Raw genomic sequence first — 15,423 nt, forward strand, 5'->3', positions numbered from 1 at the left:
ATTTAGCTGGCTATCAACCAATACCCCCAGGTCCTTTTCCACCAGGCAGCTTTCCAGCCACTCTTGCCCAAGCCTGTAGCGTTGCCTGGGGCTGTTATGACTTAAGTGCAGGACCCAGCACTCAGCCTTGTTGAACCTCATACAGTTGGCCTCGGGCCATTGATCCAGCCTGTCCAGACCCCTCTGTAGAGCCTTCCTATGCTCCAGCAGATCAACACTCCCGCCCAACGTGGTGTCATCTGCAAACTTACCAAGGGTGCACTCGATCCCCTTGTCGATAGATATTAAAGAGAACTGGCCCCAGTACTGAGCCCTGGGGAACACCACTTTTGACTGGCCACCAACTGGATGTAACTTCATTCACCACAACTTTTTGGGCCCGGCCATCTAGCCAGTTTTTTACCCAGCGAAGCGTACGCCCATCCAAGCTGTAAGCAGCCAGTTTCTCCAGGAGAATGCCGTGGGAAATGGTGTCAAAGGCTTTCCTGAAGTCCAGGTAGGCAATATCCACAGCCTTTCCCTCATCCACTAAGTGGGTCACCTTGTCATAGAAGGAGATCAGGTTAGTCAAGCAGGATCCGCCTTTCATAAACCCATTCTGACTGGGCTTGATCATCTGGTTGTTCTGTACTTGCCACATGATGGCACTCAGGATGATCTGCTCTATAACCTTCCCTGGCACCGAGGTCAGGCTGACAGGCCTGTAGTTCCCCAGATCCTCCTTCCGGCCTTTCTTGTAGATGGGTGTCACATTGGCTAACCTCTGGTCAACTGGGACCTCCCCAGTTAGCCAGGACTGCTGATAAATGATGGAAAGTGGCTTGGTGAGCACTTCCACCAGCTCCCTCAGTACCCTTGGGTGGATGCCATCTGGCCCTATAGACTTGTATGTGTCTAAGTGGTGTAGCAGGTCACTAACCATTTCCCCTTGGATTACGGGGGTTTCAGTCTACTCCCCATCCCTGTCTTCCAGCTCAGGGGGCTGGGTACCCAGAGAACGACTGGTCTGACTACTAAAGACTGAGGCAAAGAAGGCATTAAGTACCTCAGCCTTCTCCTCATCCTTTGTCACTATGTTTCCCCCCACATCCAATAAAGGATTGAGATTCTCCTTAGCCCTCCTTTTGTCACTAATGTATTTATAGAAACATTTTTTATTGTCTTTTACAGCAGTAGCCAGATTAAGTTCTAGTTGGGCTTTGGCCCTTCTAATTTTCTCCCTGTATAACCTCATGGCATCCTTATAGTCCTCCTGAGCTGGCATTAGAAAAACACTTCAACGTGGGCTCTTAGAATTCCACTTATACTGAGCTCTTAGAGTTCCACATATACTGGGTTTTTGCTTTTGATTTTTTAACTCTTTTTTTAAGTTTTGGACCAAAATTTTCCTGTTAACAGAAATATTTTTACTAATTCTCAGTAGTCAACATTCTGAAACACTTTTCTCTAATTAGAAAAAACAGTTTAGATTCTGTGCCCCTCACTGAAATCAGCCAGTGAAGTTGCTAAGTCAGTTGGACAGGACCGTGCAATCAAATGCATGTCCTTCTCAGGAGCTATGTCCTGTCATGCCCCTTTAAGTGCTAGACTTCCTGCAGACTCATCTAAGACTTCATATTTATCGTGAACTTTGGTGCATGGAGGTTTGCTTTAGTAAGCTGTTGAGTACTAAACAACAAAGAAGAACTGCTCTCAACAGCATCATCAGTAACTTGCAAGATCAGTCTCCAACCAAGGGAGATCACAGATCTGTTAGCCTTACATAGGGAAAATTCCAGCCAAATACAAATTTACTATAAGGTGTGTAAAATCTGTTCTAGTTTTTCTGATTGCTTTATAGTTCTGTTTCATAACAATTAAATATTTGAAACCATTATCTGGGCATTAAGGTCTCATCTAAACAAAGCATTAAATTAAGCATTCCTTAATCAGGAATCCTTCCAGTACTATCAATTAAATGATGTTTAAATTCATGTTTTAAAATTAAACATATACTGAAGTGCTGGCTATTATTGAATACTATTTCCTCACTGCTGGATACATCTGCAGATCTACATTTAGATTTTCTACATAATTTTTTAACTATAAGAGAAATAATACACTCAGTTATTTGTACATGAACAATTGTTCACTATAGTTCTTCCTCTTCTCTCTTATGTTCCATTTTTTACCTTGCTATTCTTATTTTTCATATGACTACTTTCTGCATGAACATCTCCTGTCAGCACAGGAATTTGGCATAAGAATTCAAATACTGTCATATTACATTAAATTATGTGCTTGAAGTTGTTGAAGAAACTGCTTTCCCATTGCAGAAGAAAATGAGTTTGCATTTATTGGGTGAGCAAAGAAAAGCTGTCATTTTGTATGTCTGTCTATCATGGCAAGACAGATCATTGCAAATATACTGTTGGTAACCTTGTCAGCATGACAAATGGTTACGTGGCAAAATATTTAAAAGTGCTTGTTTATACAGCAGCCTCCAATTATTTCCGTAAGTTGTGGAGCTGTTATTGTAGTGAAGCAGAGCTATCTACCCATACGCATTTACAGTCCCTTCCAAAAAAACCCAACACCAACAGAGATTGGTACTTTGGGATAATATGGCAACTGCAACCATAGCCTTGTACATAGAATAGGCAATGTGAGGCTGCATGCTGAGGAAGCCGTCCCTTCATGCAGGTTGAAGAACCCAAAATTGTTGTTATTCCAAAATCCGTGCATTTAATTTAGCTGCAGACATACCCAAAGTAGTGTGTGTACAGCCTTGCTATTCATTTTACATCATTTGAGATGTGGAAATGAGTAGTACGTCTGTGCAGCTGCTAATACAGGATACTGGATGCCCAAAGAAGACTTTGTGGAGTCATTCTTGCTTCCCAAGCAGAAATAGGCATTTCAAAGAGGAAAAAAAAAGTAACACAAGTCAAGTGGAGACTAGAGCAGGAATCAAAAATCCAAAGTGAAAAAAAATGCAAAGTTCTTAATGCTAAAATACTGCTTCCTGAACACATTTTAGCAACAGATGGTTTTAAAAATTTCTTTCTCCATATATGAATTTAAATATTTCAGGAAGCTAATCTATTTCTTTTTTCTCTCCTTTTTTTTTTTTTTTTGACACGTTCAAGTTTTCTCACAGTCTCTCAGCTGTGATTTTTAACTTAACTACTCATACAAATTTGATCTGTGAAATATCTGGTGGGGCTGTGCAAGATACTTCTACTGACACTACACCACAATTTCTTTTTCGCTTGGAATACTTTTAAATGGAGGTATTTGGCTATTTGTTTTTAAAAAGATAAAAAAACAGTCCAGGACATAAGAATGACCTATTCAAAGCACTCCTAGAAGCATTTGATACATCCAGAATCCCAAATACTACCTTATTCTGAGCAACCTAGTAATGATCTGCTTGGTGGACTGTTTTCCTTCCATTTTAGAATTGTAGCATTCACATTGTTTGACTAAAAGAAAAAAAAAAAGATTATGAAAATATATGGATCTTTTCAGTAATAGTTAATGCAATATAGCTCTTATCCAAATCCCAGTGAAGCTTACAGAACATTTTCCCTTTAGTTTCAGTAGTCCTTAGACTAAAATGTTTTGCCATATTTTTGAGGAAATACAAATACATTGTTCCTTACTGCTTCTCATGTTACCATTTCTTCACATCTACTCAGTTTTTCTCATTTTGAAATACAGAAAACCAGAAATCTAAGTTACAAATAAACAACAGGTATTAAGATCACACAAGCGCTTTATGGAATGCCCTTTGGAAAAAAATCTATACTGTAATTTCTATTCAAAGTGGGTACTAGAGACTGAAAAAAATGGAAAAGAGACGTGTCATAAATCAAAGCAGTCATCTGGTTTAGTGTCCTGTGGATGGCCAACAGCAGATGGCATCACTTGCCTGCAGCAAAGTTCCTTCTAAATCCCGTATGTTAGCAGTTTGTTGTGACCTAGATCCTACAGAACCAAATACCCAAAGCATTTCATTCATTTGCAAGCCTTTCTGGGAAGTCTAATGCTATTTGTCCACACAGATCAGAACAAATTTCATAGATCATCCCACATGAGATAACTCGTTTTGATAGTTTTCAAACATTCTCTTTCCAACTGTTAACCAAAGGAACTACACAGGAGTGTAGGTATGACTTCTTACCATTTAAGTTTTGCGGTCTTTTGAAAGATAGAGCTTATAAATAATTTATTAATGAGTAATAAGTGATTAAGGGACACTTTAAAGAACTTAGAAGCTTAACTAAAATGAAAGAGGAAATCCATAGGCAGAATGAATCTGCAGCCAAGTTATAAGAGGCAATATGGAGGTATAGGGCTTACGCCTGTTGGCTGGCACAGACCTGTCTGTGCTCTCACTACTGGTTTACCAGAGAAATTAATTTGATAACTTCCAGATGCTGACAAGGCAGGGTGCTGAATAGGAATTTTTTTTTGAAACTTAAAAATTGTTGCATATGCAACTAATATGACTGCCTCATTCATGGTTAGCACATATCTTTTCTGGAAGGTCTGTGTTGTGGTTTGGGTTTATTTATTAGTGTCTGTCGTATAATTTCAGGCAGTGAGACTTGTTGTCCAGCTGAGACTAGAGCTAAGCAAGACTGACTTTAGAGCTCACCCAAAGATTTCTTGTGCCTAAGCTGACACCACCTCTTCTCAACAGGGAACCTGATAATGTGCGGAGAGAAAGGCCCTGTTCAGCTTATCTTCGGCTGATGAAGAATCTGAATTCTTATGGGTTTCCCTCCAGTAAGGGCAAGGGACAGCAGCAGAAGGAAAGAATAATGGAAAGGGGGCTTAGAGTTAGTTTCTGTGAAGGTCTGGTGGTCAAGCCCTGCATTTATTTTTTTTAAATCTTAACAGTAATGCAAAAGCATAAATAAAGACACATGCAATTTCACATGGGATTCTGAGTCTTAGAAGGATCCTGTCGGGGGTTTTAAGCTTAGCTAGTGTGGTGGTTTAGCCTTGACCAACAGCCAAACTCCCACTCAACTGCTTGCTCACTCACTCCTCAGCAGGACATGGGAGGAAAACAGGAAGAACAGGAATGAGAAAGCCGGGGTGGGGAGGGCAGGAGGATAAATACAGGGACATTGCTCACCAGCTACTGTTGCAGGCAAAGCAGGCTTGAGTTGGCGAAGAGTAGCCTGATTTACTGCCAATTACAATAAAAATAATTACTAATTTGGGTAATGGGAAGGATAAAGACAAACATTAAAACAACGCCTTTTCTCTCCCCTTTCCCATGCTCAGCTTCACTCTAGACTCCTCTACCTACCCCCGGAGCAGTGGAGGAACGATGAAGAAAGGAGGTTAACAGCCAGTCCATAACAGTTCTGCTTTCCCTCTCCCTTCTCACGCTTTTCCTCTGCTGTAGTGTGGGCTCCTCCACAGGCTGCAGTCCTGTAAGGAAAATCTTTTCTCCACAGGTGGCAGTTCCTTCAGGAATATCCATCTGCTCTGGTGTGTTCCTCTCTGCAGGCTGCAAGGGAATATCTGCTCTGCCATGGAGAACCTCCTTTTCCTTTCTCTGACCTTGATGTTCCCTCTCATGTTTCTCACTCTTTTTGTTCCCCCGCTCCCTGTGGCGTCTTCTGCCCTTTTTTAAAAGAAGTTTTCAAAGAGATGCCACACACTTGGCTCACGGGCTGAGCTGTGTCCTACTGTAGGTCCCTTGCAGAGCCGGCAGGGACTGGCTGGAACCCGCCGTGTCCGGCACAGGGCAGCCCCTCACGTCCGCCCACAGATGGCACCCTGATGCTGCCACCACTACCAGAACCTTGTCACCTGCACGCAATGCACGTCTTACCTAAAATGGAGTGAGTTTCAGCAAAGTTTCTTACATTCATGCTGCTTTACCAAGAGATTGTAATCAGTTTTGTCCTCTAGTGGAATAGTTTGGATAGTCCTCTGTTAATTTACTTCTTGCCCACACTTGAGTTAATTCAGCCACTGAACTTCACTTCTGAGGGGACAAATCTAGAAAATTTCAGTCTGTGGTTCTGATAATTTCAAAAAATATTTTCTGACTGGCACCTGCAAAGACTGCATACACTGCTGAGTGTATGCACAGCTCTTAAAAACGGTGTGTGATACTTGTTCTCCTGATAAAATAAATTCAGGGGTGTGGCAGACTCACATGATTAATTAGTAACTAATTAATCCATTTTACATGTAAGGGTACTGCATCAGTGGTAATTATCTCATATAGTGAATTTCCAAAAGAATTTTAGAACTTAAACATCAAAAATATTAGAAGACTTCAATAATACAAGTGATACTGTGTTTTTTCCTTCAGGGTTATTTCTGAAAGAGGGCAGCCTGCCAGAAAAAGGAAACAACAGCATATTCAAAATTACTGTAATTTGCAGACCATACGTGGTCCTTGGTTTATCAAATAACTTCCATAGAAGTCAGTGAGATTTTCTTGAATGGACAAGAAAAGTATATTTCTTACTGTTACACTTGTAGCTAAATTGTTTAGCATGGAAATATCTAAACTGCTATCAACTTGGGAGTTAGAAATGTCTCTACAATATGAGTTACTGCATTGTGTTTTTATTCTACTTGTATTATCATATTCCCAGATTGACTCCATCAGCCTTATCAGAGTAATTGGAGATTTACACTGGTCTAACTAAACAAAATCTGATCACGTCTTCTGTTATTGAGAACACTGTAGTAACTGCTTCAAAACAACCATCTGATTTAATAAAAACAACATTGCAACCACTTGTGGGTCTACTAGAAAGAACTAGCCCTGCTTTTCCTGTGGCTGGACTAGGATGTTGCGGAGCAGTTCTATCACAGTATTACAGTGTATTAGTAGAGAACGAAAAACCAACACGTGATACTGAAACTGACAGCAGTTTGTGTGAAACATATACATGTAAAAAAATATCCCCAGCAGAGGGGAGGAACACAAATAAGAATGTTTTCTCGAATTAGAAGAAAACATTGTCATTGGATGACTTTTCTACTTATATTCAAAATGAATCAGCAAGTTTCTTGTTACCTTTAAAAGTGAGTTGTTAAGTGATAAAGGAATAAATGATGTGTTTAAGATAGAAAAGCAGGGGCAAGTTTAGTAGGCTATTGCACTTGAGCCATAGGCAGAGGAGCCTCTTGCCCTCAGTATCTAATGGGATTAAGCGTATCTCTTCGGCAGTATTTGTCACATTTTTCATTCTAGCAGAAGAACCATAATGTCTGAGGTAGGCCTTGTTTCCAAATCATCTTTGTAGCTGCTCTCCCCGAGGAGAAGGACTTGGGGGTGTTGATTGATGAGAAGCTCAACATGAGCCGGCAGTGTGCGCTTGCAGCCCAGAAAGCCAACCGTGTCCTGGACTGCATCAAAAGAGGTGTGGCCACCAGGTCAAGGGAGGTGATCCTGCCCCTCTACTCCGCTCTTGTGAGACCCCACCTGGAGTACTGTGTCCAGCTCTGGGGGCCCCAGTACAGGAGAGACATGGAGCTGTTGGAGCAAGTCCAGAGGAGGGCCACAAAGATGATGAGAGGGCTGGAGCACCTCTCCTATGAGGACAGGCTGAGAGACTTGGGGTTGTTCAGCCTGGAGAAAAGAAGGCTCTGGGGAGATCTAATTGCGGCCTTCCTGTACCTGAAGGGGCCTACAGGAAAGCTGGAGAGGGACTGTTTATCAGGGAGTGTAGTGACAGGACAAGGGGTAGTGGGTTTAAGCTGAAGCAGGGTCGATTTAGATTAGATGTTAGAAAGAAATTCTTTACTGTGAGGGTGGTGAGGCGCTGGAACAGGTTGCCCAGAGAGGTTGTGGCAGCCCCCTCCCTGGAAGTGTTGAAGGCCAGGTTGGATGGGGCTTTGGGCAACGTGGTCTAGTGGAGGGTGTCCCTGCCCGCAGCAGGGGGGTTGGAACTAGATGATCTTTGAGGTCCCTTCCAACCCAAACCATTCTATGATTCCATGATATATTTCTAAACTGCAGTGTTTCTGATACTGAATTAAAAGACAATCTATGGGATAATATTTGTGCACAGTGATTTTCCACAGTTTATCAAACCAATTTACATTCCTTTACATGTGAACTACATATATGGGGTGTAAGGCAGAATTTGATTAATTCATTTTCACATCAGATTTGTGAAAGGTTTGTTTTCCTCTAGCTTTTGAAGACAAGCAGTCTTCTTTATATATCTAGATAGATATTTTAGAACTATTGATACTGTTCATAAAAATGATACTTTTCCTTAGAGTTAAACATAGAATTTGTCAAAACAATACTTTTACAAAAAGGTGTATCAGACCCTTCATATAACTTAACTAGTCTTTTAACCAGAGATCAGTACATCAGTATGTATTTTTAAATGTTATTGATAGTAAAAGTAAAATGCTGCTCTGTTGTAAATGTGTGACTAAAATTTTTAAGTTAAATTCAGAATTAGACCATAATCTTTGTTCACTTTTAGTAGTCTTAAGTTTCACTAATTTCAGTGGAACTATGATTGCTGGACACCTGTGGGAATTCAGGAAAACCTGAAAGTGTTTTTCAGTTATAACCAGCATTTTGGCAGTACAATAAAATAATCTGTCAACTATTTTGGGAAAAAAAAATGAAAATTTTTAATGGAAATTTTGCACCTTACCTTTTCATGTTAAGGAGGAGCATTTTAATCATGTTTATTATTGCATTTTAAAATGATTGTCCAAAGAGCTACATTCATTCACCTTTCTTACGTATGCCGGGTACTAATTGGTTGGTATAAGAGCTCCCTCTATAGGTTTTATTTCAAATATCAGCGTAGGAATATATAAAGGAAAGTAAATTCCCCCTCTTGTCAGTGCTTCATAAACGTAATCAGTTGAACAACATGACCCAATTTTTATAAAGAGGATTTTATGGAAAAAACACCATCGATTTTACCAATGGTTAAAGTATGAAAATGCAATGTTACAGATTTATTTAAGTTGTATTTACAAAAAATTTACTTTTAATTTTAATAGCAGCCTGATAAACTGCATAACTTAAGCTATTGTTATATAAAAGAATAAATCAGCATTTTCTCTTTTGTAACTGCTTTTAATACATATAGGTATCAGAGCTCTCAAACTGCAAAAGTATGGCTCACACAGTAGTACAAGTTTCTCATTAACTGGTAGTATGCACGTCTTTGAATAAGAACTTCTACCCTTTATGGCATCCTGGTGGTATAGTATTCATGTGACAACTACAGAAATTCCTAGTAAGGGAGGGACAAGATATTTGAAACAATTTAATATACAGCTATCAGCATAATTTAGCAGAGAGAGAAAAAAAGGAAAATTAGAGCCAAACAATCTGCCAGTTTTCCCTACACATCAGCAGGCGTTTCTAAGTCAAATAAGTAATCCTGTAGACCTCACGATGGCAAATGTGGTTGTTGGTAGCAATAAACTAACTGTGTAGCTTTCTTTCATGCAGAGTTTCTATTAGTAGAAACAAACTCCAAAAATCTCTTTATGAAGGAACCCATTCTCTTAGATCTATTTGAAAATCAAAGCCTACTGGTTTCTAGTGAAGATCAGGCAGGAGTGAAGCCTGACAGTTATTAAGCAATATGCCAGGTTGTATGGACCTATAAACTTTACCCAACATACAAAATAACTAGCTGTGCTCTGTTGTATGTCCAGCTGCACATAAGCTATTAAAACAGCTCCATTGAGAACATGTACACAGTAGTTGCATGAGATTATGTTATATGAGATTTGTCTTGAATATCTAAGTCATCTTCATAAAGAAATCAGCTGAAACAGAGGTAGCTGACTTTTGGGGGTAATAATACAAGTTTACATGAACTTTTCTTTGTAAATAAACACAAATTTGGTATATAGCTTTTTAATAATAAACATATCGTAATAAACATTCTGAAAGCTATGTCTGTACTTGTCACCTGTTCAGCATTTCTTATGGCATGACACAACATACAGAAACGGAAAATTACTGAGAGAAGTGAAATTGATTACACTTTAAACAGAAATTTTAAGCCCATTACACAGAATGTACTTCACGGATTATAAAAGAAATCTTTATATGCATTGGCATCAGAACATGTAGCTTTCAGAGATGAAAATGAGGCCTATATACACGCACAGGACAAAATTGTTTGGTTGCAAGCTAATGGAATTCTTGTGGTCATTATTACAATTAAACACTAATTACACAGTTTGAGACAATCAGTGAGGGTAGTGGCCTGGAAATAATTCTCATTGTATAAACTTTGGATAATTAAAAATATTTTTCTTGGATGTCACTGCTGTTACTCTGGATTTGCAAATGAGAGAAGAATTTTGCCCCAGTCCAATTACAGATGCTTCATATTCTTGAAAAATAAGAATCAGCAAGAACATGCATATATCACACATGTTTCTAGTTTTAAAAAAGTTTTAAAGAAAGTTTTTCAGCATTTTTGCTTCTTAGAAATTAAATAGCTGTATGAGGAAAATGCTGTTTTCTTACACCTGTGTGCAGACCCTCAATCTTTTTGCTAGTGACAGCTAGAAAGTAAGAAATACATTCAACATTGTAAATAAAGTTCCTGTGATGGCCATGACTCCCCAAAAATCCAAGGATTTCTAACATTTGAAACAATGCAGAGAAAAATAGGACAATCATAATCCAGTTTTATCTAAATCTGCTGCACAGAAATTATCCTCTGATGATCTAAGTTTCCATACTCCCCTTAGTGATAGACCTGTGGTTAAAGAATCTTAGCTTTCAGAAGCGTTAGACAGATTCAGCTTTACTTGCATAAGAGAGTGGAATAGATCTGTATCTCCCCATCAGAAAGAGCTCTCATCACTGAGCAGAAAAAGGTCGTCATGACCATCTGTGGTGGCTTTGTTTTTTTACAGTTGCTCTTTGCACATGAACATTTATGGGGCAATGCCCTGCAAGTGAAATAGGCAGATGAATGACTCATTTATCCATTACTAGTTGTGTAACTGTTCATCTTCAGGATAGAGGAAACCCTGCCTAGAAGGAAAAGTACAGGCATCTAGGAAACTCAAGCAGAAACTGAATGTGCTTGTGTGTATACTGGTGGGGCTCCACTACTTATGTATTAAATGACATAAGCAATAATTTTGAAAAGCTAAATTTTGGACCTGAGTACTAAATATGGAAAGTAAATGGAATTCTACACTCCTAAATGTTTTTGTAATCCCTCTATTGGTAAGTATAGCTCGAGGGAAATTACTATATGTATGTTCATGGGGAAACAAGCTGCAACAGTAAGTGATGCAGATGATGGGGAAAAATAAGCTGTATGTAATTCCATGGTGCTGAACTTGGGAATAGTGTTGAATGTACAAGTAAGAATACATGACACTAAGGAGTATAAAAAAATCTCAGTTGTAAGCTAAAAGATAGTACAAATCAGGATAGTAAAAGCCTCCAAGAAGCTTATCTAAATATATATCACATGGTTCTTAAATTTAGCTACCAGAGAAATAAAAACAGGTATATAAGACCCAAAGTTCAGAAAGTTAAAATACTATTCCAGGGGAAGAAGACACGGTGTGCTGTACTTCTGCTGTATTTGGCTAGTTGCTTGTTCATGCTGTATTTCATTAGATGAATTCTGTAAGGTTCCATTTATTCCTGAGACTACATCTTACATCAAACATCAGCACCCTATTCTGCTCTAACGTTCATCCTATTTTGTAGTAACTCTTACAGAAAATGTTGAAATCATTAGAAGCAGTACATGTGAAATGAAGAACTAGATGCTGGTCTTGAAAATGCTCATGTGATTTAGAAGTAATACTCTACTTCTGAAGAACTGCTCCTGATTTGTACTAAAATAAATTTATATCTGGGCTATATGTGTCTTATCTTCTTTGGTTAATACCAATATGATTACATTAAAAACCCTTCTTGCCATCTGCCAATTTGAAAAGAAATGCTGTCAAACTTGTGTTTATTGTTTATGCAGAGAACAGTCCATTTCCAATTAGCTAAGTGATCACAGATCTAACAGCTGCAATTCATATAACAAATAGATTGATTAAAAACAAAATAAACAGCAAACACAACTGCAGAGAATGTTAAAATTTAACTCTTGTTAAACCAGGACTAGATACTATGGATTAATGCAAGATAAAAGTACTAGATACTTAATGCAAGGTAAAAAAGTATAAAATATTGTAATGTACAAAGCAGAACTTCCAAATGGCTGAGGAGTCTGCAATTAAGTACAGTATTTAAAAAAATTTAATTCAGTTTATCCCAAAATAATTCCATGTGCATGTATGTGTGTTGTAAAGCTATGTCTCTTCTAAGCATAATTTTCAGCATTACAGAACTAGCATTCTTTATTTTGTTATACTACTGCTTATGCAGTCACTAAAAATATTTATGTTCCTATCCTTTGAAAAGAATGTGAGATTTCAACACAGATCCATTTCTAGGAAATACGTGTTTTCATATGCAGTTAAGGACTTGACTCTGAATAAACAAAAAAAATTCTGTCAGGTGGCTAATTTTTCAGGGAAAGCATTCAGGGTCTTGAGGCTATCAAATGTTTTCCAAGTTGGAATCACTGAGAATAAGAAGAAAAATTATAAGAAGCATCTGAAAAGACATCTTCAGAGTATTGGGGGTGAACCCTTTTTGTTCTACCACCATAGCTTTATTCGGTATTTATGATAAAGTGCAGGAAATACCATATCGTGCATGGTATAATTTTTCAGCAAACACAGACTTCACTTTAAAAGCAGAAAAGCAGATGTGGCTTAAGAGAAATGCACATATTAGAGTCTAGCCAAAAGAAAGAAAGCCCCTAGGATGGGCAGGTTTATTATCATGTGTATGGTATTGCTCCTGAAGTAACACAGACCACAGCAATTGTAATTTGTACTTCAGTCATTTCCTCCATTTTTGATGAGGTCTGCTTTGTAATGGATTGGCAGGTGGGACTGATCTCCCTTTGTCCCTTCTGACTAAGTCCAGCATGATTTATTTTCAATCTTCAGTCTTTTCCAACCTTGTATTTTTTGCTTTTTTGGCTGCATTTTTTGCTTGTTTAAGCAGTCTTGATTATACAGCTTACCACTGCTGTGATTCTTACCAGTTTTCATTAGCAGCACAAACACCAGTAGTCTTCCTTCATATGCTGTGGAAGTGCTAAGGTTGCTCTTTCCTTCACCAATTCTGTGAACCCTTCGTGGTCCCATTTGGTTTCCGATGTCACTTGGAGGGACAGAAACCCTCGAGGACCTTGGAAAACCACACAGTTTCTTCCTCATTGGGGGCAGATGGTGGCAAATCCTTGCATCATATGCTACTTTGAGATTGCTCCTTTCTCCTCCCCACTGAGACATGCATCAGGGCCTACCTTATACTGGCCCTATTTTCTTACCCCAGGATATGACCAAGTATATTCTTCCTTGGTGTCACTGAAACCAATGGCAGAAGGTGCACACTTTCTAGGCAATTAATGGTGTACTTTGATAGAAATAATGGTGAATCTCAAATATACGAAATAACAGGTTTTAGTATGCAGTATTCATTTGAACCAAACTTCAGGAGGAGTGTATCAGCACAAACTGATAGGAGTTTCCTTAAAATAGAGTTTTTAAGCTTTGTTCTTGACGAAAGAGCTGAATTTAACACTTTGACTGGACCCTGGATCTAGGTATCAATAATGACCTCTTGCCTTAGGTAAGAAAGAACCTATTTTATTAGTTTAAATAGACTTTCTCTACTGTAAGTCTGAAAGCCTAGATTGGTATTAAGAAATTGTTTGACCATAGCAGCCCAATCTAATGTTGCTGCAAATAATTTATCAGGTAAGTTGCTTTGGTTCCCATGAGTAAATCCACAATTCTAATTTCATATACAGGAGGGTCTTTTGAAGCATCAGTTTAACCACAGGAAATTAAATCACTGTAAAGAATGCTAGCAATCTTTTTTATTGTGAAAGCTTCATTTATATTATTCATAGGCTAGAAATCTGAAAGCATGCTGGAAAAAATATTCATTTCTTAGAAGTAGTATTCAGATATGGCATTAGCTTTAGGTTATTTAGAAAAGCAGGTTCCTCTAGTTGTTATAAAATCCAGTTTTGGCGTTATCTTAGCATTTAACATCACTAAGTAGCAAACAAATAGCAAGAATGTCTGAACATGACATGGCCAAAATCCTAACTCTTCAATCTTACCACTTACTGTCCTATTCAACATACCTTTGGGAGGAGCATTGAAAACCTAATTGTCCGGTACAATTGGGTAAATCACTTCGTTAGCACTCACAGAAACAGTTAAATTTATAAAAAAGTATGTTTACACCTGTGCAGCATTCTCAACCTACAAAAGTGAGGTTTAATGTCTGATTTTACAGCCAGGCATGAGAATTGGTTCCTGGGTAAATTATTTTATTAGCATCCTAAGCAATTAATTGGATGTGTAGGATTACTCTTGATTTTAATTTTGTTTTCAAGGTTGTTATTGCTTTTCTGAAAAAATTCTTGAACATCCCATTCTCCTCACAGTGCAGTATCACATGACTACTAATTTAAACACAGAGGGGAAAAAGAAATGCAAGGCAGAAACTGTAGAACCAAAAGACTACAATTCACTTGTTTCTGATGAGTGTCTTCGAAGTAGGGTTGATTATGCCTGATCCAGGTTTTGTAACCTGAACGGTGACTGTGACAATGGCCCTGCAATCTCCTGCATCTGCACCAGGTCCACGGGTAACTGAAACTGGATGGCAAATAACCCTTCAATCTACCAAAAAATAGTTATCCAAAGCTTTTAAAGAGAGATCTTAGTCACTTATTTACCCCTTTTCCAAAAGTACGCCAAGAAAATAAGGACATGCAATCTTACCAAAGAAAACCTAAGTTTAGCTGTTTTAAGCCTAGAGCTTTATAGAGCTAAAGAATTGTTTGCAAATACAGTTTGGTAGAAGCCGTTATCATATACACATAGCTTAATAGTTTATGAAGCAGATTATAATGTGGTTGCTTCCAACAGTATGGAAGTGGATTTGATGACCCTACACATCTTTCCAGTCCCATTCCTAACTAAATTTTTTCTCTTTTACTGCAGCCCAGAAGATGGTGAAATTCATCCTGAAATCTGTAGACTATACATCCAGTTGCAGTGTTGCTTAGAAATGTACACAACAGAAATGCTTAAGTCCATATGTCTGCTAGGATCACTGCAGTTTCATCGGAAAGGTATTGAATTGCACAAATATACAGAAGCTGATTTAAAAAAAAGAAGTCTTTTGAGGCATGCATGGGTATTCATGAAAGTCTAAGCACCGAACTGTAAAATTAACTATAACACTGAAGCTTTTCAGCTACTGAAAAAACCCCTGTATTTCTGTTTCATTATCATCATTTCACAGAAGTGTGTCATATCGAGCATGTATCACTA

The 15,423-nt window shown here is 38.3% G+C and overlaps 1 protein-coding gene across 2 annotated transcripts in view; it reads left to right on the forward strand.

Moving 5' to 3' along the window:
* The window catches only part of RGS7BP (regulator of G protein signaling 7 binding protein), a 44,840-nt gene that overhangs the window by 14,565 nt on the left and 14,852 nt on the right, over nucleotides 1–15,423 (forward strand). For both annotated transcript variants that reach the window (XM_054809139.1, XM_054809141.1), the window contains one exon: nucleotides 15,091–15,221. In XM_054809139.1, coding sequence (XP_054665114.1) covers nucleotides 15,091–15,221 — 131 coding nt within the window. The remainder of the gene's footprint in view (nucleotides 1–15,090; nucleotides 15,222–15,423) is intronic.

This window comes from Grus americana, chromosome Z (assembly GCF_028858705.1).
Source record: "Grus americana isolate bGruAme1 chromosome Z, bGruAme1.mat, whole genome shotgun sequence".
Classification (NCBI taxonomy): domain Eukaryota; kingdom Metazoa; phylum Chordata; class Aves; order Gruiformes; family Gruidae; genus Grus; species Grus americana.